Consider the following 17,504-nt stretch of genomic DNA (forward strand, 5'->3'; position numbering starts at 1 on the left):
ACCATAGGCTGTGGAAACCCTATTCGCGTAGTTTGATTTGTGTGTGACTATATTTCCAAGTTTTTCTATATTTTCAATATTTGCTGTAGCTAACCTTCGTCGTTTTATTTTTCTTTTCTCTGTATGATTTTGAATTGAGTAGTTTTTAGACGTTAGGAATCACATACAAATTTCACTGCCGCCGCACTAAGAAAAAAAAAACTCGATTTGGCCGAAGCACTTTCACATCCTAATCTGAAGGCACTTTTTCCAATCTTTCAATCCACACGCTTTAAATCACACCTTCACACATTTCTATCCATAGAGAACGGAGGCGCCCTCACTTTCTAAAATATATCGTTTTCAGTATTTTTTCTTGAAAATTTTTTTTTTTTGTCGCTCGTTGATGTGACTAGACAGTGGTTCGATGTTTCTCATAAAAAAAATCTGAGCTCTTAAATTACAAAAGAAAAAATATATTACGCTCAATGAATATCTACGAATAATAAGATAAACCTATTGTCGGTGCCAAACTAAGTGTTTTGAAATGTTTTCAGGAAAATTTACTCCAAGCATTCGGAATAACAATATATTTGCATTATTGGAACTTATCTACATATTTAACGCAACATCTACAGTCAACTCACGGCAACGGCAGCACGATACAATGGAAAAATGGCAAACTCGACTTGATTCACCGTTTTGAATATACAGTTGATATACATTTTGAATATACGAATTGATATACAGTCAACTCTCCACTACCATTAATCAATATTTCAAATCCCGATATCGAGTAATGATTAGATTCCAGGGTACCTAGATGGTCCTTTGAATCACGATGTAACTCGATATCTACCTTACTAGATGGTCCCTTCCTGGGAGGGAGAAACCGATACGAAATTTATGTACGTCAAGGTGAGCCGAAATTCTGCTGTCACGAACTGTCACTGTGAGCCCAGATATAAAACAATGGACAAACATGATAAAAGCGCGTAATTGAATAAAACATGTTTTTGTAGTTTATCAAATTTGACAAAAAATCGATTAAAAATAATAAATCTTTGAGCTGTTTAGTAGAATAGCAATTCATGCTTAATCAAAAGTAATGTCACAATAGTACGCATCATTTTACTTTTTCGAATTAAAACAAAAATGAAATGCATAGAAAACTTCGGCCGTTTTTCCATGTTTGTCCAGAACGATCGAAGGAACACAACAAAAAAAACTAGCAATTTTCTTTAAGTCTGCCTTGATTGTCGTTGGCAAGCTGAAGTTTTCTTGCAGTTCGAAATAACATTGTGTCATATTTCATGTGTAATATCTATGCCTCCCTCCCAGGTCCCTTCCTAAGAAAAGACGAAATCGTTCTTCGTTTTCTTAGAGTTTTTTTTTCTTCAATTCTGTGAACACAAATTTATGTGAAAGATGTTAAAACGTTTACATGAATCCAATGGCAAACACTCATTTATTCATTTATTGGTGTTACATTGTTATCACTATAAAACCGCGTCAACAATTCCACGCCATACAACTCGGTTCGCAGCTGCCTCCCTCCATCTTCGGCTGCGGCCCACACTCACAAGATCTTGCAGCACCTGGTCAGCCCACCGTGCCCGCTGTACTCCTCGCCTTCTTGTACCTATCGGATCGGAATCGAACAACATTTTTGCAAGGTTGTTGTCCGGCATTCTTACAACATGTCCCGCCCAACGTATTCTTTCAGTTTTTGCTACCTTCAGGATACTAGGTTCGCCGTAGAGTACAGCGAGCTCGTGGTTCATCATTCGCCGCCACACAACGTTCTGCTGCACACCACCAAAGATCGTTCTAAGCACCCGACGTTCTAAAACTCCGAGTGCTTGCAGGTCTTCCTCGTCCACATGTCATGCCGATAAAGGACCACCGGTCTAATAAGCGTTTTGTACACCATACCTACGGTGCGGTGACGAATCATTTTTGACCGCAGGTTCCTCTGAAGCCCACAGGCACGACTTCCACAGATGGTGCGTCTCCGTACAGTCAGTGACAAAAGTTATTAATGTAAAAAAACAGCATTCGGCTGTTTTTTTTTTTCATACAAAATGCTCAAGATAGGGGATCTGTATCTCAGGTTCTTGTAGACCGAATTGGCTGAAATTTGGACGACGAACTACAAATAACCTGAAGTGTGTTGTTCATATATGGCCCTCTGTTAGTTTTCAACTTCTATGGGGTCGTCCATAAATGACGTAGCATTTTAGGGCGGAGGGGGGGCTTCTCGAATTTGTGACGATGTGTGACGAGGGGGAGGGAGGGGTCCCAACTTGTGGACGTAGCATTTGGAATAATTTCGTTACAACGAGTAGAAAAATTTGACAAACAGTTTTTTATCAAACTTTTTAGTCTGAATTTTTAAACTTAACTTAAAAATGGTGATTCAGCTTCAAACATCACTATTATAAAATTCAAAAATTTCTAAGAAATTTGCAATTTTCCTGACAACTAAACAGATTGTATAAAGCTAAAACGAGATTCCGTGATTTTTTAACGGAATCTTCGAAAAATTGTCTTATCTTAAGAATTTAAATTTGTCAAGGATCAGTGAATCAAATTGTCATCAAAACAGATGAAAACAAACAACAAATCAAGCTCGCTCACAACCGCTTGTCGCAACTGTTGCGTATAAGGATACAATCAAAAGCAAAATTGTCATGACAATCCTAGAGCGCAACATTGTTGCAACCATTTCAATTCGCGATTGATCAGTTAATTTAAACACAAAACCAAATTTGTTTTATGGATGCTGTTTTATAATGTATCAATGTTTAGCAACACGAAGAAGGTTCTCGAAAATTGCAATGCGAAGCCCAGAAAATCGCTGCGCTCGTGGTGATCGATTATTGTCATATTCTGTTAAAGTGGTGATAAACTGATGTTGCGGGATAAAATTATGGCAACAAAAATAGGAGCTGACAATATCTTTGTTGCTGCGTGTTGAGTGACAATTGATTCACTATTTATCAATGCTCTTTTATCATGAGTTTTGTGAGTTAAGTGTCCTAAATCCGCACATTTTGTGAGTTTATAGACATTTTATAGTTGAATATATTTACACATTGAAGCTTACTTCAATAATGCCATAGTTCATGACAAAATTTGCTCAAAATGTTGACATAAATATGCTAAAATGATTAATAAGAAATTCTTGTATTATGAGGCATGACAATTTTCCTACTTTAGATGCGAATACTTACTGTTTTATGACAATGTAGATCATAATGTATTTGTCTCTCTAAGCATAAAAACTATGAAAAAATAAATGGACAATTGGAACTTTCGACAATATTTATGGAATTGATATAGTATAAGCAGTCTTCTGAAGTCTTATTTTTTCTTCGAAAATATTGTCAGTTGTCTTTCTTAGATTAAGTTTGTTCCAGACTAATTCAAAAGAGTTAAAGAAATTTATTAAGCATTTTCCATCAGTTCAAATCTGTTGTTCGAGTAAATCAATACTTGTTTATCATACGGTTGCTAAAACAACAAATTCAATGGTCTGGTTTTTTTTTTCTGGAAATCGACTGGAAGGTCAGGGAAAGTCAGGGAATTTTATTTTCAAAATTGAGTCGACACCCTGCAAAATTATGTAACAGGAAATAAGTTAGTTTGATCTGTCTTTTTTTTTTTCAAATTATTCTTGAGCGTTTGACGTTTCAGCCAGTTTTTAATATCAAACTTTGAATTTTTGGATTTTATGGTGATTATAAAACGAAGCCAAACATGGAATTTTCAAGTGCACAAGACTGGAGAATCTGACAACAGTTCGCGTTGAAAATCAATCAAATTGCTGCATTGCTGGTGGTGATCAATGGGACAAATTTTCAACGTGGAGCGCTATTTGGTTCTCAAGTCTTGTGCTCTTGGCAATTTGAGGTGTGGCTTCGTTCTATTATCACCTTAATGCTTCGTTTTAGCCCAATCGCTGAGGAAAACAAATTTAAAAATTAGGGGGGAAGGGTGCTTGATATGCTACGTATTTTCGAAGGGGGGGGGGGGGGTATCAGCATTTGTGATGAAATGCTACGAGGGGGGAGGGGGGTGTAAAAAATCAGTGAAAAAATGCTACGTCATTTGTGGACAGCCCCTATTCATTTCTCTCGTCGCTCGCTTGCGATTCTATCTTTCATTACTTTCCTTGCTCCCTTCCACTTTGAGTAGTACCGCTTTCACCGATAAAAGCCAATAAAAGCTCATTATCTTAATAAAGAATGTTGCCAATCAAACAAATCCCTTTTAAGCTAATTTTGTTTGGGATTTTTTTAGATGTTTGCAGGGATTCGATCCCATATGAATCAACATAACAGCAATGACACTAATGAATATCTCTTCTCCTATCCGTCAGACTGAATGGCGCTCTTCAACAAATTTCTTTATCATGATGAGAATAATGAGTCCTCACTGTGGGACGATAAGTTTGTACTTCCTTTCCAGTACTAATGTGTTTGGAACATGTTTCAAAATTTCTCTATAGTAATTTCTATATATGTATACACTCATCGGCTTTGGGCCAACGTTAAATCCCCACCTAGAAAGCTGAAAATTTCACAGAACACTACTTTCGTGGTAAAAATGATACAGGAGATTGGATGGTAAGAAAGATATAGGAGATTGGATTTTTTTTAATTTTAATGGGCAGTTTCTGTATAGACTGACGGCCAAAAATATTTTTACCGTCGTAAGCCATATTTGTGGCCATTTGTGCGATTACTGTTTCAAAAACTTTTTAAGTAAAACATACATATTTTAAATTTTATTAAACAACTCGCGATATACGAATATCTCCTGGAGCAATATTAGGTATTTTTTATTTATACTATTTTTCCTTGATGCAAAAAGTTGTTCATTAAAATTGTTCACAGTTCTTCAGAGTTCATTATTTTTATTTATTTATTTATTTGGTTTTACATAAATTATCTTGATAAAACCTCGCCAACAATATTTCGCCAATTCACTATGTTCATGGCCGCTTCCATCCTCGACTGCGACTCACGCTCTCCAGGTCCTGGTGCACCTGGTTAATCCACCTAACTCGCTGCGTCCCACGCCTTCTTGTTCCGACCGGATTCGTAGCGAACACCATATATACAAGGTTATTGTCCGGCATTCTTGCAACATGCCCTGCCCAGCGTATCCTTACAGCTTTAGCTACTAGGTTCGCCGTAGAGTTGAGCGAGCTCGTGGTTCATCCTTCGCCACCACACGCCGTTCTCCTGCACGCCGCCGGCGTTCGAAAACCCCAAGAGCTTGCAAGTCCTCATCGAGCATAGTCCACGTCTCATGCCCGTCGAGGACTACCGGTCTTATGAGCGTTTTGTACATCGTGCATTTGGTGCGGGAGTGAATCTTTCTTGATCGCAGTTTCTTCTGGAGCCCATAATAGGCACGACTTCCGCTGATGATTTGGCTTCGTATTTTCCGAGTAACATTGTTGTTAGCCGTCTACAAGGATCCGAGGTAGACGAACTCGTCCACCACCTCGAAGGTATCCCCGTCTATCGTGACACTGCTTCCTATGCGGGCCCTGTCGTGCTCAGTTCCGCCTACCAGCATAGTCCTCGCCGAGACTCGAACGAACTGGAGTGTTCGACCGAGATCTTCACGCATTTTTGCACACCGTCCATCGTTGCTCCAATCAATCTTGTGAGCTTCCCGTAAGCTTTTTCCAGTGTTCATTATGAAGAACAAATTCTAGCCTGGGACAACAAATGGAAAAAGAGTAGAGAAATCCGCTTTTTGTTGAACGGCTCAAAATCTCGTCTATTGTTGTACAGTCCGTGTATTCCTTATGGCTTGTTCGATAATTAACAACATTTTAGCCGTTCAATAGTTGGCAAATTAAATTATAGTATAATAAATCTTCGAGCTGTTTAGTAGAATACCTATAAGTAGATGAAAAAACCGAATTTAGTACTATACCATTTAATTCCACTAAAGTTTGTATCCTTTGACAGATACGCGTATTTCGACCTCAACTGTAAGGCCGTCTTCAGTGTCGTGTACTAGACTCGACTTAGTCTAGTACACGACACTGAAGACGGCCTTACAGTTGAGGTCGAAATACGCGTATCTGTCAAAGGATACAAACTCTAGTGGAATTAAATGGTATAGTACTAAATTCGGTTTTTTCATCTACTTAAATTATAGTATTTTTTGTACACACAAAATATTTTAAAATTTTCGTATTTTTCTTCAGGATATTTTGAAAGACATCTATGATAATTTTGTTTGATCAAATAACATTTTAATCAAAAATTGTGTTTTTAAGGAAATTGTTTCAGCACAGACTTTACTTTTTTGTTTTGTTTAAGTATAACTAAAAAAATATTTTTATTACAATATTTCACTGTGGGAAGTTCAAGTACATTATGTATAAGACATTCAAATGTTCTTCAAAGAAATTTTGGTTAGAATTTTTGCTAGAGAACATTTGACAACATTGTTTAACTCTCCATATAAGAAAAGATCGCCAAATTGTAACTTTTCACGTATTTTTGATAGAAATAAAATAACAAATTTAAACTTACTTAAGTAAAACCTCTATTTGTAAATTTGTGCTAGATCAGAAAATACTTACTATAAAAATCTTAAAAAATATAGGGGAATTGAGATAGGCAAAAGTTTGCCTAATTTCAAATACTTACAGGGTGGCCACCGAACCGGGAAAAACGGGAAAAGCGGGAAAAAGACGGGAATTTGAATCCATCGGGAAAAAGACGGGAAAAACCGGGAATTTGAGATGGTCACCGGGAAAATTATTTTGAAAGAACATCTTCATTATAGCTATAAATCATCAAAAATAAGTTGTAGAAAGTTTATATGGTTGATCATATTGCCATTAAGCATCTGTTATTTTGGACAAACAACTTTTAAATTTTCTTGTTGAAACAGTCTAGTTTGCTACACTCAAGTTGGTTGGTAATGTTTTGGACTATTTTATTTTTTTATCTTTTACTAACAGGGCTTATTTTTTTTTCTTTATCTTATTTGACTCAAAGTTTTGAATCAGATATTAAAACTTCTTGCATAAAGTAACATATTGGATTCATTATTTTCTTTAGTCACTTTAGTTTATTGTGGCTTTGTTTCATCCTCATCTTAAACTTATTAGCTTTAGTGAACTCTTCATTTTTGAAGAAAAAAAGTAAGATTGAAAATCGAAGTACTTTAAATAGGGTAATAGGGAACAAAAAGGGCATATCTAGACATGTAAATGAAAATGGAATACTGTTTGTATGTCACGAGTTGGCTTGAGAACGGGACGACTGATTTGAATTATTCTTTCACTTTTGTTTTCTTTAGGGTCTCCGACGTGTTTGAGTGGAAAAATATTTTTGGGAAATCCTTCAAGAAAGCAAATTTGACATTAACTTTTTTTAAGTTTTTTCAACAATTTGTCATTCCAATTGTACGAGAGCCAAAAAATACAAGGCAGTCTTCTACGAATATTATTTTTTTTTTCTTATTGGACGGAAAAATACCGTTGAAAAGTTTGAAATAAAATTTTTGGTGTATTCAATTGAAAAACCGATCGAAGGGTCACGTTCAGGCTCCTCAATTAAAAACCGGGAAAATTCTGAAAAATATACCGGGAAAACCGGGAAAAAAGCGGGAATTTCAAAATGAACAGTTGGTGGCCATCCTGACTTATAACTCCATGAAAAATGGATGAAATTGGATGCATCCTTAAGCAGTCGACGGCAAATTTGGTCTAGTTTTAGGAACTGGCTTGGCCATGCATATTGGCCTCCGGACACCGGAGATGTTCCGGATTTTCCGAGGTTATTTCCAAATGCTATTTTTTCTACTGCTTGTATTTTTGTGCGGAGTGAATTTGTATAGATGGTTACAATTTTCCTAGGGACTAGAACTAATAGAAAGTTGAATGCCGGTGGACGCGTTAAGATTCGTTGAAAATCTTTGGAAAATGATCATTTCCGTAAAGGTGGTTCCAAAAAATATGGTCAGTCATGTTCCAATTTGTTCATATTTCCAATCATGTATATATTATCCGGATCTAGTTTCTAGGGCCCCGGTGGATGTGGCCAATTCAAAGCATGTCCGGAATTACATAAATATGGTTATCAAATATCAAGATTTTAGAAGGTGATGTTTCCGAAAGCACTTTCAGAACCACCGGCTGCCGTAACCACTGTATAGTAGGTTCGAGATACCCCGATGGAAGTGGCAAATCTCACACATGTACGGAATCATTATAAATAAGAGTAACAAACTTCAATGTTTTTAAAATTCATGCTTCCGGAAGCAGTTTGAAAATCATCGTCTACCATGAACAGTAGGTTCCATGTGCCTTGGAGAATGTGGAGCATTTTCAGAACCACAAAATGTAATAACCACTCTATAGTAGATTCCAGGGACCCCTGAGAAGTGGCCAATTTAGAACATGATCGTATCCCCCGGAATACTTGTAAACTCCTATACAGTAGTCTGGCAGCCGGTGGTTCTTGAAATGCTCTCGGGAGCATACCCTTCGAAAATCTTGAAGTTTGATACCCATATTGGTATGGTTCCAGACACGTTCCTAATTGTGATGCACTTCCCCCAGAACGCATGGAACCTACTATACAGTGGTCATAGAAGTAAGTTGCTCTGTAAATGATTCCTGAAGCATCACCTTCAAAAATCTTGATGTTTTATACCCATATTGATGTGTTTCCGGGGTACCTAGAACCTACTATAGAGTGGTCATGACAGGCGATGGTGCTGAAAATGCTTCGGGAAACATGATCTTTGAAAATAATGAAGTTTGATATTAATCCAGATATGTTCCTAATTGACCTCTTCCCCCCGGGCCCCTGGAGCCTATTGTAGAGTGGTCAGTGCACCTAATGGTTCTGAATATGTTGCTGGAAGCATCATTTTGAAGATTAATGCCACTTGGATTTAGCTCCGGATAATATTTACATGATTAGCAATACAAACATGACTGGCCATATTCCGGAACCACTTTCACGGAAATGGTCATATTTCTGAAGATTTGCAACGAATCCTAATGCCTCCGCCAGCATTCAACTTCCCATTAGTTTTAGTTTCTAGGAAAATTGGAAACATCTATACAACTTCACACCGCACAAAAATACAAGTGGCAGAAATATGGCATTTGGACATGACCTCGGAAAATCCGTAACATCTCCGGTGTCCGTTAGGCAATATGCATGGCCATTGGCCAAGCTAGTTCCTGAAACTAGACCAAATGTTCCATCGACTGCTTTCGGATGCGTCCAATTTCATCCATTTTTCATGAAGTTATAAGCATTTGAATTTAGGCAAAATTTTGCCTATCCTCTGTATTTGTTAGGATTTTTATAGTAAGTATTTTCTGATCTAGCACAAATTCGCTTAGAAATTTGTGCAAAATTGTTAATAAATGCTTCTAATGAATAGAACGCTATTTAGAAATTTATATTGAAATAAATCGTTCTAAATACAAAACCTACTCTTAATGGGTGCAAGAATGAGGTGTGTGAAAATCTATATCTGCAATAGTCTTAAAATGGCAGTATGGTTAAGTCGTACCCATACTTTCTGGTACTACAGTATGCGAAAAATGTCTGAAAAAAAATGTTTTTATTGTTATTTTTATTGAATAGTTCTTTGTATAACATTCATTCAGCAACATTGTGTTCACATTTGAAGCAATATTTTTGGCTTTGGCATACTGTATCAACAAGACTATAATAGATCGTACTCTAATGTTTTAAGAATATCTTTATACTGCCCACTACGATGATTCTCTATGCCCAATGAAGTCAAGGAAATTTCCATTACAAAAATATCCTGGACCGAAATTACTTGTTTTTTGCAATTTCTCATCGTAATAGGCTGTTTTTCATCACGCCAATCTGTCATGAAACGGCCTACTTTCCTGCACTGAATTATGCAGTGTGGTATTAGCCATTACGCAACTGAAACCAGTGTTGTAATGATTCACTACGCAACGCTGTCTTATTACGCAACTGTTTTGAGTTGTGTAATAAATCATTAGACGACATTTTTTTCAGAAATTATAAAATAATGGTGAATGCATTCCGATATGGTTTCCGCTACCCTCATGTGGTCTTCTACGAAATTGCAAAAAATGTTGTACGCAACTCGTTGCAGAACTTTATTTTTACAGCACTCGTCGTAATTATTCAACTCGACAATCCTCGTTGGATAAACTTCACTAAACGACCCAATTGAAAGAGGGATTAACCCTTTCTTTCCCTCTACTTTGAACGACTATTTCTTGAGCTTGAGCTTGAGCTTGATTGGCCGCCCGTGGATGCACTCCAGTATCGCCAGATCAGCTGCACTTACACAAGGAACCAACCGAATGACTGCTTGGGACTAACATGCATCCTCAGTGTATAAGTGCTGGTGATCTTCTATTTTTAGGCAACAATGGCACCTGCCACGTCAGAATGCAGACCAATGAGGGGAAGGGGGAGGAATTGATGGATGCATTGAACTGACTCCCACGTAGACCGTATATTCCACTGCATCCACGTCAGTTCATGCGGGAGTGTATGGATTGGGGGAAAGGCATGGCAGAGAGGTTTGCTTTTGTGGTTAGCAGACTGCCTATGTATCAGGCGTAAGAAAGGCGTGCGCGTGGAAGTAGGAAGCGTTAGGGAAACGGTTTCTTGTCCGTCTCTGGTTCTAGCGTTTGCTATGAACGAATAGTTTGAGTGTGATATATTTAGAATGGAAGATAGAAGCAAGTGAGACGGTATACAACTACAAAGTACGAGGAAAGGGACGGGCCTGGGATTGAACCCATGACCTTCTGCATATGAAGCAGAAGCGGTAGCCATCAGACCACCAACCCCGTCATCTACTTTGAACGACTATTTCTCTACAAAAAATCCTTAAATTAAAAAGTGCTTAAACAAACAATGTTGCAAAAGGGCTAAATTTCGCGAAATCAGTTTGGGAAAGAGGGGGTGATGTTGTTATATATTGAATACTGTCGGAATTCAAGAACTTTATGCTGAAAGTTTGATTTAATTGCAATCGACTGCCATTTTTAGATAATTTGATGACATATTTCAGCGAAACATTTCAACCAAATCACCTTACAAAAACCGAGGGTTCGGAATATGAGTCTGTTCGGAATTTTAGACAAAACGGTATATTATAACCTGAAGTATGTGTTATGAAACTCTGAAGTATTAGTTTAAACGCTAAAGGTTTATTATAATTATACTTGATAAACTTATTTTACCTTCTAATTCATTCCGAATTATTATGTTTTGCATGCTGTCATTGCGAAAAAAAAGTTTGAATGTTATGGAAATATGTGAAACATCTTGGTTTAATGTCATCCTACGTAGCAACCTCTTTCATTAAATTATTGCAAATATTCATTTGAATGTATACAGAATCTTACAATTGTGACTACTTCTCAATTCCAGGCGCCACAACTACCGATCTGCCACCGGGTGTCTTGTATCGAGTGAAGGCCACGTACAAGTATGTTCGAGAGGACGTTGATGAGCTCAGCTTTGAGGTCGGCGATACGATCAATGTGATCGAGTACGAGGACCCAGAAGATCAGGTACATATCAATTGAGTGTTCCAAATTGTCAAACGTAATGGTGACCTGACTTCATTGATATTTTCCAGGAGGAAGGCTGGCTGATGGGCATCAAAGAGGGCACAAACGATAAGGGTATGTTCCCCGCGAACTTCACTCGGCCGCTCTAAAGGGGAGGGGTTCAGCAGCAGCAACAGCACGATCAGCACATACACAAAAACACTACTGGATGCCACTGGAACAAACCACCCTGCAATTCCATTGATTTTAACAACAACGCCTCTGAACACAGCAGACACGGAAAATGCAGAAAACAAAGTTTAAAGTTTATCAACTACGACTACAGAACAACCGCTTAAAATTAGGATTAAAACAAACAGAAGTAAGCAAAACACTCGAAAATCGAAAGCTAACATTTAAGAACAAAACTAATTTGAAAGTGCAGCAGAAAATAATGAAAAGAGTTTTATGACGTACGGTGAGGAAAAAAAAAACATTGGAACGTGCCTTTAGAAAAATGTAATTTATAAATTGTATAATGTGACCAGACCAGAAAACAACTCCAGAGAAAATGAGTGATCAAGTCGGAAAATATTACGTTGTTTTCCCGTTTTAGCAATTAGTTTTTATGATTGTCTACACCGTCCGCCTTTCAACACTGAGTTGCTGACAGCATATCTGTACTAAGTCCTTGTACTATTGCTACTAAACGTCTTCCCATTTTAATAGAATAATATCAATACCCAGAAAATTCTACAATCTGTTCAAAAGTGTCTTTCTGTTTTTCAATTATTTTATCCGTTTGAGTATTGTGAAATTAAATGCTGTCAGCACGCAAAACTTTTTGTCACTAAAGAAATCAATTGTAAATAATTCACGTTTGTACTGCTACTGCCTGTTCAGAAAATTTGTATCAACTTTAATCGGAGCGCAATAAAGTCTAAAATTTGGTTGAACGATTCGAGCAGCCAAAATTTTACAACTGAACCTCCCAAAAATTGCCAATCCCGTATTAAGTATATTGTTTCTTTGTAATTAATAGATGTGCAAAACGTAAGTATCTTGATTGTATAAAACAAAAACTTCGTTTTCACCCACGTTTTTTTTTATTTATCTGTGTTTTACTATTTCACAGCACTATCTTTTCGTGTGAGAGTCAAGCTATAGACAGGATTCTAGAAGGTAGCTTATTGAATCGATACATATTTCAACGGTTCATGAAACAATTCGCAACATTAAATCATATTCAAAGAAATAAGTTTTAGTCATAGCAAAGCGATTCATGCATTTTTACAAAAGATTGTTAATTATCCCAATGAAAAAAAAAACACACTGATTGTAGCTTTATATCCGTGCGCAATAGGCCATACCCATAGTAACTCTTCCAGTCTCGAATAGATTTGTTCATTCATCTTCCCCAGTCACCGTACTATTCTATTTTTCCATACCAATTATTTCTAGCTGCTTCTAAGAACAACAACCCTATCACTGGTCATTTACTATCACTATTAACTATTTTCCACCCATCATTGTTTTTATTATATTTGAAAGTTTTATCTTATTTAACAAATTATTAAATTAATTCATAACTTAGTTGATTAGTGTTAACAAAACAGAAATGAAGAAACTGCAATAATCGGTTGGAACTATTGTAGTCATAAATGCACACATACAACACACCCACAAAAAAACACATGTAAAAAACGAAACGCAACCCGATTTGAACGTTTTTGAAGGAAAAAGCGAAATTCGAAATATTATTGATGAAGAAGAAAGAGAAAAAAATAACTCGAAAATAAATTTAAAAATTAGCAAACATCTATTGAGATAAGTGAAACAACTGATCGGATAAAAAATGAAAATATATAAAAATAAAGAGGACGATTTAATATATGTATTTCAAGTAAAATGAATAATACAATAATATGATAAGGATAAAGAGGATCTAAAAGAGATGGATGAAACTTGTGTACAATTTAAAAGCGTGTTTTTGGTGCAAGAAAAGAAATTCCGTTACACTTCTAAAAATAACTTCCATATTGGATTTTTTTGCCACTTCCTATACCTGAAAAAAGGCTGTATTTGAGATATGCTCTCAACTTTCAAGGCGCTTAAGCTTCAAGTTGAATGGATCTTCTTGTAACTTTTCTCTGACAAATATTCATAATTATGCGAAGGATCAGTGTTTCCCAAATACTGGTTCTCGGACTTCCAAGGGACCGCCCTAACAATTTTAGCGCTTTAAGCCAAGATTAAATGCTTTCTGTTGTATAACAGTTGAATTGAAGCAGCTAACGCTGCAAAAAATTAAAGCTGTCATAAATCCTAGCTGGCTTTATTTCTTCAGTTGGCCATTTTTTAACAGCCACCCACCCCGCGTAACACTTTTAGTATGAGCTGTAACATTTTGTGGATACTCACCCACCCCATTCCCTATCATTAATCCGGCTGTCAGCCAACTCTCCCTTATTCGATATTTCGTATTTTGATATCGAGTTAGAGAACCATAGTAGACGTTGGTTTTCATGGGAGCGGGTCATTTGGCATAACGCCGTTTGGCACAATGACCATTTGGCATAACTAGAATTATATCCCTTCTTTCAAAATATGCCTGTTCTTGATGAAATTTGTTTATGCTAAATGACCGTTATGCCAATTGTCCTTTATGCCCAACTGGGTGATGCCAAATAACCCAGACCCGGTTTCTCGATGGTTCCTATGATCGCAGTTACACTGGTTTTGTGTTCTGTTACACGATACCTCCCTTTTTCGATGGTCTCTTCAATATCAAGTTCTGGAGAGTGGACTGTATAATTAAAATGCGCTTTACTGTCTGTTATACAGCGAACATACAGCAAAATGCCCTAACGAGGACACATTGTTGTTAATAAATAATAATAATAATAATCATATATATATATATATATAAAATCCCAGAGTTGTCTGTCAGTATCGCTTTGAATAGTTTCACCGAAATGTTTCATTGAGAGCTACGAGCACAACAACAGCAGAATATTCTAGAATTTTCAATATCACTTTTCTTTCTATACCGTAGAGTTTTCTGGAACCTTTAAAATGTTTTACAGCAGAAGAAATTCTACAACAACAGCATTTAAAGATGTACTGTAAAACGGGGTAACTTTGATAATGCGGGTAACTTTGATAGTGCGAGACCCACAACATATTAAACGAAAAAAACGAAGTTTCTGTCAATCAGTTAAGAAAAACGAATGAAATAGTAAAAAGTAATAGTATGACACTTCATGTCAAAGCTATTTTCGTTGGAATCAAGTGCATTTGAGGATTTATATGCAAATTCTAAAAATTTACAAGTTTTTAGCGTTTTTGCACCGCTTACAAACAATCTGTTCTACGATCACTATTTGATAAAGTCATAATGAATTCGTCACTTATCCATGACAGCCTAGTTATAGTAGAACATGAATTCGGTCTCAAATCTCTTAGCGAAATCCATTTTTACAAACTAGGACCATTTTTGTAATCTAAGTCAGAAATTTACATATAGCGTTAAACGCCTAGAGGTATGTAACGCCCTATAAATGTTCCATAATTCAATAAATTTTGTTCGATTATCAAAGTTACCCCAAAACAGAAAACCGACTTTCGATTATATGAAAAATAATATATCCATACAGAATAAATCTTTTGGCAATCTATCAAGTACAATCGATAGCTAGGATGTCAGTACTTGTTTTAAAAATATAAAATGTAATTCTTTGAAACAGCATGCATAAATATTGAAGTTTTCTTCCGAAAACTATCAAAGTTACCCCGTTTTACGGTAATAATTTTATTAGAACCTAACAACAGTATTTAGGAAACATGCTTGACGAAGTATAGTTAGAGCATAAATTTAGCCGATTTTCTCTAAAGGTCATAGGAAAAATTGAAACATGTTGGGTAAGACAAAATGCAAAATTTTGAATTTTTATTTGCAAATTTTGTTCTAATTTTCAATGTTTTGGAACGTGGCAGAAAGCTGCAATATAACAACTTGTGGCGTATCTGCACAGCCTGTAGGATAGGGGGGTCAAAAAAGCTGAAATTTAGCGTGACATAATTTGTGTACTTCGATATAACTGTGGTGGCAGCAAGGACAGACTTCCGAAAGCTGTGAAATAGCTTTTAAATAATATTTAATCAATAATACAGGGAAGCTGTATAACAAATATTCAACATTGGCGAAATGGTTGGAAAAGCGCCTTCCGAAAATGTTATAAAGCTACTTGCTCTATAACAGTCGAGACAAAGCAATGATCGGTATGCATAATAGCTGCCACACGGCTTAAAAATAGCTGAGTAGATTCGCCAGGTTTGTTGGTAAAAGGATCGCATATAAGCTTTCATTCGTATGTACATTGCATTTACGCAGCATAGAGCCGTATTCAGAAAGCTCCCAGAATTGTTATTATTTTTGGATGCAAATGCTATGTGGTCTGAAACTTTGAACTATATTTTTCCACGGGTGCACCAAGAATCAGTCTTATTGTGAAGTCTACACTAGCAGTATCTTGAATGTGATATGAATATGTTAAACATACACACTTAGATTTTATTTCGTTGTTCGGTAAAATTTGTTACCGAAAACGAACTGTAAATAAACATTTAACTGATGTTTCGGTATTCCAAACAAGCTTACCGAAAAAACGTACACAATTAGGAAAATTCAACGAATGTTTGTTTGTTTTCACCGAAATCGTCAATTCATTTACCGAAGAATTTGTAAACCGTTCAGAATCACCGTAGCCAGTAAAAGTTTACCGTACACTTCGGTACCTAGTGCTACAGTGCTTTACCGAACAAATGGTAATTTGAGATTTTTACACCGCCATATTTATTTGTGCAAGCAAGAACTGCTAGAACGGAAAATGCACTGTCGAGAATCGTTCAAGGTAAAAGAATCGAATAACTGTTCCCACAGAATAATCCAAATCGTTATTTTTCTAGACGGAAGTTGACCCATCCAAGACGGAATCGGCGGCACCAACTTTGTCCACTATAATGGGCGACTAGCTGCAAACGTCCAGCTGGGATGTTTCATTAAGTGGATGTTCAATGGCGCTGAACTTGCAGCTTGCTTTTAGTTTGATGGTGGCCTCCAGTGAAATTATATTGACATAAATGTGCTTATTCCACGACTGGAGTGAGAGGAGTCGAGAATGGTCACTTCGCTCTCGAATGAACTCTTTTTTGCGATTCCGAGAGTCGACTCGAATGAGGTGAGAAGTTCATTTCCATTCGAGCGACGAAGTGAACCTCACGTTTAGATGTGTTCATCAGAAGAAACGTCAATCATAATAAGCTGCATTACTAAACATTAAACATGTCAAACCGAATAAAGTTCTCGAAATAAATTAGATTATTTCATTAAACATCAGAAAGAACTGTCCCATTCTGACGGCCTGCAAATATGAACAATGCGTTCGGTAATAATTTTAACAAATCGTTCGGTAACCATTCACGAACGATTTGTAATATTTTGACAGCTGCGCTTTGATTCAAATTACGGATTGTTCGGTTATTCTTAACTTTACCGGAAGCATTACCGAGCGCTCAGCGGTTTATATTTCGGTAAAAAAATTACCGGAGTCGGTGATATTTTCTAAGTGTGTATGAGACATGTGCATAGGAGAGTTATACGTTAACTATCATAAAAATATATCGACTCAGAAGTTTTGATGAAGTGAATAATTGAAAATTTACATATATCGATTTTTTTTATATTGTTAAATTTGCTGGGCATATAATTTTAGGATCAAACAGTATCTCTTGGATAGTCATTTTAATATTCACATAAATTTCAAGACTATTTTTGTTAAACAGCAGTCTTTCATTTAGGACAGTACTGAAAGTTCTGGAAATGTAATAACTTTCTACACGCATGCAGATTGGATGCCTATTTTTACGCCGCAGCGGTATGTGCCGC

General features: G+C 36.5%; 1 protein-coding gene across 5 annotated transcripts in view; it reads left to right on the plus strand.

The window, feature by feature from the left end:
• The window catches only part of LOC5573460 (amphiphysin), a 188,828-nt gene extending 175,289 nt beyond the window's left edge, over nt 1–13,539 (plus strand). For all 5 annotated transcript variants that reach the window (XR_002499774.1, XM_021841492.1, XM_021841493.1 and 2 more), the window contains 2 exons: nt 11,436–11,578; nt 11,647–13,539. Coding sequence is in view for 4 of the 5 variants with exons in the window: in XM_021841492.1 (XP_021697184.1) it covers nt 11,436–11,578; nt 11,647–11,727 (224 nt within the window). In the remaining variant the exon portion in view is untranslated. The remainder of the gene's footprint in view (nt 1–11,435; nt 11,579–11,646) is intronic.
• Nucleotides 13,540–17,504: the final 3,965 nt, after the last annotated feature.

Source organism: Aedes aegypti, chromosome 2 (assembly GCF_002204515.2).
Source record: "Aedes aegypti strain LVP_AGWG chromosome 2, AaegL5.0 Primary Assembly, whole genome shotgun sequence".
Classification (NCBI taxonomy): domain Eukaryota; kingdom Metazoa; phylum Arthropoda; class Insecta; order Diptera; family Culicidae; genus Aedes; species Aedes aegypti.